Genomic DNA, 8449 nt, shown 5'->3' on the forward strand with positions numbered 1-8449 from the left:
ACTATGTCTTGACTTAACATTGACATTAACATTGATTATCATGTAAGGTTCTAATATATCTTTTTAAACAGGTATGCAGTTCAAAATTATTTTAACATTTATGATAGATGTAATACCATATAGAGTGGACACTCACAGAGTCACAAAGTACAACAAATCATTTACCTGTTTGACTCAGAACACACTATCAACTTATATTTTTCTATTATACTATAAACTAAACCACTTATTGTTAGAATAAAATATTTCTTACTATTAGAAAGAGTAAGAAATTTGATACAGTTGACATGGAAAATATTGTCTTATTGTAAAATAGATTTACACTCTGGTTCTGGGTTCCAGATATTTGTTTACTAATAATAACAAGTCTTTATTTATGTTTAAAAGACGGTAAATATTCTTTTTTTTCTTTTGATAGAAACTTTTAGTAGTTTTCCCATCTCTGTTCCCCTAACTAGACCATAGGAAAAGCATAGTCATTGTTTTATGTAGCATCCTATCTTTGTTCGTTAGGCCAGTCCATTTAAAAAAAAAATTTTGTAGTTCTTTTGATTTACTTACATTTAGATTCTTATACACTTTCCTTGTCTTTTGAAATTGTTTAACTTTCTCAATTGTATCAGTTTTCTTCATAATGTATTTTTGCTTACTTATATGTCCTTTCATTTTGTACTTGATCTCTAATTTCTTTTTATATTTTCCTTTCTTTTTTTGTACATATTTTTTATTTTTAATAATTTCTGTTTTCTCTTCTACCCTCTCCAAATATTTAATTATTGCTTCCTGATACTATTTTAATCTATATTCCTAGTTCCTTCTGTAAGAAATCGTTCTTTTCCTTTGTTGCCTTTTTTGATTTGTAATATCTTTGAAATACTTCTTTCGCTTGTGCTGATAATGTCTTATTCTATGTAAGCCTATATAAGTCCACCATAATCTTACAAAGACAGTAAATAATTAAGCATTAACAGGAATTGAGTAGAATTTATGTATTGTAATTTCAAAGAGATTAGATGAACAGAATCAAGTAGAGTATTCAATATTATTTCTTATTGATGATAAGTGTATTTTGCTCGCCTTTGAAGGTGTATCACACTGCGTTACACGGCACCGGTAGAATGCCTGTTCTGGCGAAGGGACAAGATGCCTTATATTGGTAAACGATTGATCCAGGTGATTACAGACAAAAGTCTGGATCAGTACCCGATATTCTTTCATGTCTTCAGCAATGGTGGCGCGTTTCTGTATCAACACGTAAGCCTTGCAATGCAACAAGCTAACACACCGCTGAAGGTAAAATAAAATATTGCCTTACATTCTTAGATTGTTCTGTAAACTGATATTTCACGTACCTATTAAAATTGAAGGTAAAAGGGGTAATATTCGACAGTGCACCAGGTGAAAGAAGATTGACTGCTCTCTTCAAAGCAATCAGCGCGATTATTGGAGGACATCCGCTTTTAAACATACCTACGTCATTCTTCATTACGATCTTCCTTTCTTTACTTTGGTTCTTCGAGGTATGAGCAATCATACTATACTCACAAGAAAAATGCATAATTTTCATAACACCGATTTGGTTCAAATTTTCCAGTTATAAGACTTCTGGAAGGTAACAATTTTACAAAATCATAAAACATACTTCTCTGAAATGAAGAAGAAATTTGCACCCAATTTTTAAATTCGTATTTAAAACGTTTCAATATTAAAAAATTTGCAATCCATAAAATTTAGAAATTTATAAACTTATTACTTTTACATGTATAAATTCAAAAGCTTGATTTATACATTTATTATGATATTTACAAATTTACACGTTTCCTAATTTTCAAATATAGAAATTTACAAGTTCTCAATCTTCAGACGTAGAAGTATACAAATTTAGTATTTTTAGAACTTACAAATTTGTTCATTTTATACTTTCATACTAGATATTCTTTCTGTCTTAATTTATTTGTTAATTTTTAGCTAAATTGCTATCTTATTTCAGAGAGATATATGCTATGATTTTACAAAATTTTTACCTTTAGAATTTCTTATATAATACTAAAATAGACCAAATTCGTGTTCTATACGTTGTGCACTCCCCTTATCAGTAGTTTTTATTCGAATTTAAAATTGAATTAGACGCAGTCACTAAATGTTGCAAAACATTGCATGGCAAACATCATTTTTTACCTAATCAATTGCTTTAGATAAATTTTCAAGCATTAATTTTTTTTGCAATGAATAATGACGTTTTTCAGTAACGATCTGCACAGTTAAGTAATAAGCTACTTGTTTAGGTGATCGCACACGCTTTTGGACGCGGTTATCCGGTGCAAACGAATCCGATCGCTCTTGCAGAGGAATCCTATTCTTGGCCTCAATTGTTTCTTTATTCGAACACCGACACTTTAATACCAGCATCGGTACGTGTTCATCATACGTAACAATCCTAGAAAAGAAACGGATGCATTTATTATACTCCTGTTTCAAGGACGTTGAAAAGTTCGCCAGCCGCCGTGCAGAACGTGGCGTTCGAGTGCAATTGGTATTATTCACAAATTCTCCACACGTAAAACATTATGCTACTTATCCTGATGTCTACGTTAACACGGTCTGTAGTTTTATACATGAATGTTTGGGCTCACCGAATGTAGAAAATCTGGATTCGCCTCAAGATCATAACGAAGAGACTAGCTCACAAAGTTACGATGCTCTGCCTGGTCTCACTAAAAGAGTTGTGTTACCTTGCAAGGCCACGCCACAGCTAAATTGAAGGGAAATTAACAATAATGAATTAACTATGCAAAAAGGTGGACAAACTGGAAGGCTAAGAAAATCAAAGTATCATTTGCTTTTATATTTTGACTTAGAAGGTTTAAACTTGTGAAGCAAGTACAAACTTTATGGACAGCATTGAATCTAGTCATTGTTATGAATTTGTATTAACTAGAAATACTTTAAAAATTAATGAATTTAGCTGTTTTAAGAAAATTCAATGCTGTTCCATGCAAATGACTAAAATATTTCAATTTCTGTAAAAATGTTAAGAATTACAGCGAATTTCTCTATTCTCCTTTTATCCTTATATTTCTTTCTGATATTCCATTCATATCTTCCAGTTTCTTCCCTTACTGTGTGTCCTCGAATGTCAATGGTGTATGAATTTTGCAAGTTAACAAGATTGCGTTCCTTTTGGAAGCGTTTAAGAAAAAACTGTACATGCAGTCCGTCATTCAGTCATGTACAATTTTATGGAAGTACAATTTTGAATGGAATAATGTTGCGTAATATTTACGATTTCTTCGTTTGAAATCCTGTTAATCTTGTGTAGTGAGTTATTGAAGACTCTAGATGCACTTGATGGCAAACTAAAAAACAGAAACTTAAAATTAGAAATCTAGATGCTTACTGATGCGATCAAAGTGCGTATGAGAAATATACATCGTTAATTAAGATCTAAAGAAAACATAATATTTACAATGTTTTAAATTTCGACGTAATGAGTTCGCACAAAAGGATCAAGCTGGTCTTGATTTAGCTTTTGATTTTAATTGCAGTGTAATTAAATATCGACGAAGCGGAGGAATTTTCTTGTATCCTACACTATCAAATAATAAATAATGTTACGTCTGTGCATATACCATATGTACTTACAAACACACAAATATATACTTATATACATATATATATATATTTTGATCTGTCGATTAGTTATGAATAAAGACTGATAAATATACAGAATTTGTTATGCTCTTATTTGCAAACAGTTGATTGGAATTGAGGAAAAATAAAATATCAAAAATACATATGCATTTAAATAATACTTATTTTCATGTATAAGTTTTTTTATAAAAAAAATGTATAAAATTAACATGTAAGTATGTAAGCTGTAAACATGTAAAAATCTATTTAAATTCATAAAACTTTTTTATGTTCAATATTTAACAAAAATTCTTATCTTCTAATAGAATTATCAAAATATTTCAATCTACAATTGAGAAAAGTGTATATCATTAATCTTACTATGTTCATACACAATCATTACTATTTATAGAAATTTCTTTTAAATCTTCATAACAACCTATTTTTTTCCTAATTAAATCTCCCCACAAAACATTTGTGTTACAAGCAGGACAAATACCTTCAATTGGTAAAATCATATTGTCTTTACAAAATAATTTTGCTAAACAAATTAAGTGAGCTACCAAGCGACAGCTAGGCTTTATGCAAGTAATTAATTCTTTTTTTTCTATAAATGAACTACATATGGAACAAGTCACATATGATTCCTCTAATATTTGTACTTCATTCAGTTCTTCATCATACACCTTCTTGATTTTTTGAGAAATAACTTTACCACAACATACAGGCATATGCATTGGAGCTGAAATGTGATAAGAGTATTTCTCAAAAAAATCGTAATTTAACCAACGTATTGTTAGGGGTAAACGACACCAAGGTCCAACATTTAACATTTCTGATACGACTAGTAAACAAAATTCAAATACTTTTTGACGTGCTTTTTTTTTAGGTACATGTTTGAGACGTCGACTAACATGAGGATGTTGCCAAGCCCATTCAAACTAAAATGAAAAATAAATTAATTTTTAAATATGACTACATGTAATGTTACTTACCCTAAGTGCAGCTGTTCTATTTGGAAATCCATGAATAATTAATACCATATTCCTAAAAGAAAAGCATATTCATTTACTTATATAGAACAAAGTTTTATTATAAAAAACTTTGTAATTAAATATTTTTTGTACTTACCATGGTCCCTTATTACTTGTTTTCCATGCTCCCCTATGTTCTTTTCCTGCATTATGTTGTTTAAGTCTACGTCGAGGATCAACTGTATATCCTATGTAAGTTCTTCCTTTATATTTTGGATTCATACAATATAACAAGTATACACCATAAAAATGCTTTATAATTTCTTCACCGTCCATTTTAATATGTACAAAATTTAATATTGTATTAGAAAAGAAATACGTTAAGTAAAATGTAATGAAATTATAACTTTTACGTTGTACAATTGAACAAAAAAATACTTAATAAGGTATACAGTTTATTTAATTAATTGTAATTTCATTTAACCTATAACATACAATTAAAAAAACGCAATATAAGATTACATTATGTACATACTTACAAAATATAAAATAAAAAGTTTTTCCAAAACAATAGGAAAAGAATGAAGGTGTTAAATTTAAGAACTACAGTATTGTTCTAATCAAACAATGAAAAGTTAATGTAGAAGAATTGTTTTTGTTTTTATTAAAGATTATTATAAGATATATTTTTATAGCATACATACATATTTATATATGTGATATATAATATCATGTGTTACTTGAATAATAAAATTAAAAAACACATTATATTATAATAAATTATCTCATTTCTTTTATGAAAATATAATATATCCATTGTATATTTTCAAGTTATAATGATCCACAAATCACGTAACATTAAATATTGTCATAAATTCAATTTCTCAATCTTAATTTCAGAAATGAAACCAATTGGTATAGCATAAACAACAAAGCCGTACATAGCAGGTTTGTGTTAACTTCAGAAAACCGCCATATACCTTTAAACAACAATTTAATTAATTGTTAAATGAACGAAGTGCAGATACACTCAACACTTGTACATCGTACGTGTATTGTGCGTGTAATCTTATAAATGATACCACAATAATAAATTTTAGTATAATCAATCAAAATGCCGTCATTATGCGGTAAACAACTTGTATATCTACTGGCTACTCTGTTGTGTTCAGCAGTCATGATTCGACATTATTAACGCATCACACAATTAAAATCTTATCGAAAGACGCAAGCGCTGTAACATTGAAATTATAGTTTATCAACTAAGTGTTTTCCACGGTGGTAGTGTCATTTTGTATAGAAACAAAAATTGCGAATGGAGATTATTAATAAGAATAAATCAACATTAGTCCTCAATTTCACCAGGAATATAATCGAAAGCGCCGCGTTTAGCTACAGCGCTGTCGAAATTGGACTCTGATCTTGATTGGACGCAAATCATCAGAGATCTTTGCACAAGAATCCAGTAAGAATGGCTGCTGTTTTGAGAAGATTCAAAGTCGCACAGATCACAGTGATCGGCAATACTAGAATACCGTCATTTATTATCAGCCGGTAGGCGACTATGATTCCGAAACATTGAGGAGCGCTTCTTTTTTCATTTGTTTCGCGTATAGACTACGCGAGCTAGTCTAAACGGCGGCTTTTTAGGGCAATAGCCACATCGTGTGTGTTGTAGATCTTTTGCAAGGTCATCGATCCAACAGGATATCAACGAAGGATGGATAAACAAGCTATTTGTAAGAAAAATCGAGCCAACCAAAGAGTCACATTCACGGATGCTGTCAGACAAAGGAGTTATTTACGCTTTACATACGCACAATATCCGACCTGATTGTATTGACAAATATTTTGCCAATTAGTAAGTATATTCCATATTTTTACAATTTACATTTGTCACTGTAGAAATGAATGATTGCTTTAAAACGTAGATTACATGCACAAAAATTCTTTTCAAGTTCCTTTGAAGTTTCAAAAAAATATTAGATTTTGTTTATGTCGCAGAATTGGCATGCGCAGAGAATTCTTTTATATTAGGAAATTATATTGGGACATGTTTGTATTTTGGGATATTACAGTGAAGAGATTGTTAACATTATATACTCCAAGAAGTCTGAATTGAAATTGGAACTAGTTGGTTCATGGAATGTTGTAGCCGGTGACATCGATCAAGCATTACACTTGTGGCGATACTCTGGTGGTTATGATAGTGTGGATCGCACCCAGATTGCATTATCTAATAACGAGGTACAATATATATATATATCTGTTATTATATAGTAATATATTATTTACTTTATATCGAACCATGAATTTGTAATTCCACAAATTTTAAATTCTATTTACTTAAATTCTGTATGCAATAAATTCTCTGATTCTTAAATGATGTACGTTTAATTTCATAATTAGAAGTACAAAATATAATTACAATAGTTCTTAATTGAAAACTAGAAAGCTACATATTCATGGGTTTACCATAAGAAGAACAAATTGACAATTTTATATAATAAAAATGTTTATTTTAGGCATACCAGCAGTTATTTAAAGAGAATGGAAAATATTTGCGATCACGTTACCTGCAATATTTATTGGCATTTAGTTACTGGCCTCCTGTAACAACAAGAAATGGTTCACATATATATGAAATACGTAGTTATAGGTTAAAACCTGGTACTATGATAGAATGGGGTAATAACTGGGCCAAGGCCATTAATTACAGACGTAACAATAATGAACCTTTTGCTGGTTTTTTTTCACAAATTGGCAGATTATATAATGTTCATCACATTTGGTGTGGGTATCAGTATTTAATTTCTTACTCCATTTTTAAATTATCTTAGCATGATATTAGATAAAATAATGTTTACTGTAAAAAGTAATATATGTATGAATATGAAATCTCCAATATATATTTTAATTCATGACTATAATAAATATCTTATATTTTAGGCTATAAAAATCTCCAAGCACGAATGGAAACACGTGAAAGTGCATGGAGATCTCCAGGATGGGACGAATGCGTTGCATATACTGTGCCATTAATAAGGGAAATGCATTCTCGTATATTAAGTCCGACTAGCTTCTCACCAACAAAATAAAATCTTACTTTCATGAATTTAAATGCATTTGTATATTACAACATATTCTTTATGTTTATATTATAACATTGTAAAAACATTTGTTATAATTTATATTGCATTTATAACTGTGTAAACTAAGCGCTCAATATAAAAACAAATTGTAGCATTTTGTTGTATTACAACTTCTGAAATGTATTTTAATAAAATTTAAACTTCTTTGTTATACATCAATCTAAATTCAATATTTATTTGTAAATGAATTCAAGAATTCATGAATTTTTAGATTAAATGATTGAGCCATAAAATTGATTTTAGTACGAAATTTAATTTTTAAGTGAGTGTACGGTCAATTTGGTGAATTGCTGTCAAGCGACTTATACGGATTTATAAAATAATAAGTTATAAGTATTGTGGAATGCTCTCAAATTTTTAGTATTTTGTAGTAAACCGTAAGTTGTATTTTCTTTTTGTAGGGACTTGTTTCCTTTGGATAACAAACCTAATGGAACACATTTCCAGTGTATCCATTTAAATCCACTTAAGTCGCTGACAGTGTTGGACAGTCACAGGGCGTACGCATTAAACAACCGATAGGAGTCCTCAGTAGCGTATATACTTTGACAAAATATAAGGCAACATTAGACCCCAATAAGAAACAAAACATATAAAAGAAGTTGCAGGAAGAAAAAAAGATTAAATAAAAAAATAGATTGTATTTGATATAAACAACATTAAACTGATTTATTATTGATTTAATATTTTTTA

General features: G+C 29.5%; 3 protein-coding genes across 8 annotated transcripts; 2 read left to right on the forward strand and 1 right to left on the reverse strand.

The window, feature by feature from the left end:
• Window positions 1-974: 974 nt before the first annotated feature.
• Window positions 975-4940, reverse strand: slx1 (structure-specific endonuclease subunit SLX1). Of its 6 annotated transcripts, none has more exons than XM_003707184.3 (6): window positions 4762-4940; window positions 4626-4677; window positions 3467-4571; window positions 2634-3356; window positions 1353-2437; window positions 975-1287 (listed from the first exon to the last, which is right to left on the reverse strand). In XM_003707184.3, the coding sequence occupies exons 1-3, from the start codon at window positions 4938-4940 to the stop codon at window positions 4017-4019; spliced, it is 786 nt and encodes a 261-aa protein (XP_003707232.1). In that variant the 3' UTR covers window positions 975-1287; window positions 1353-2437; window positions 2634-3356; window positions 3467-4016. The 6 variants fall into 6 exon arrangements, with proteins under 6 accessions (XP_003707232.1, XP_076386916.1, XP_076386915.1 ...); XM_076530801.1 differs by having other exon boundaries at window positions 2634-2752; window positions 3043-4571; XM_076530800.1 differs by having other exon boundaries at window positions 1353-1605; window positions 2179-2437; window positions 2634-4571.
• Window positions 1144-4867, forward strand: LOC100880279 (transmembrane protein 53). The gene is made up of 4 exons (XM_003707147.3): window positions 1144-1293; window positions 1368-1520; window positions 2286-2411; window positions 2480-4867. Exons 1-4 carry the CDS (start codon window positions 1144-1146, stop codon window positions 2759-2761), a joined length of 711 nt encoding a protein of 236 aa, XP_003707195.2. The 3' UTR covers window positions 2762-4867.
• Window positions 4941-6016: 1076 nt separating the features above from the next.
• Nipsnap (protein nipsnap) lies at window positions 6017-7915 on the forward strand. The gene is made up of 5 exons (XM_003707148.3): window positions 6017-6158; window positions 6283-6465; window positions 6683-6851; window positions 7130-7397; window positions 7554-7915. The coding sequence occupies exons 1-5, from the start codon at window positions 6076-6078 to the stop codon at window positions 7700-7702; spliced, it is 852 nt and encodes a 283-aa protein (XP_003707196.1). The 5' UTR covers window positions 6017-6075; the 3' UTR covers window positions 7703-7915.
• Window positions 7916-8449: the final 534 nt, after the last annotated feature.

This window comes from Megachile rotundata, chromosome 4, assembly GCF_050947335.1.
Source record: "Megachile rotundata isolate GNS110a chromosome 4, iyMegRotu1, whole genome shotgun sequence".
Classification (NCBI taxonomy): domain Eukaryota; kingdom Metazoa; phylum Arthropoda; class Insecta; order Hymenoptera; family Megachilidae; genus Megachile; species Megachile rotundata.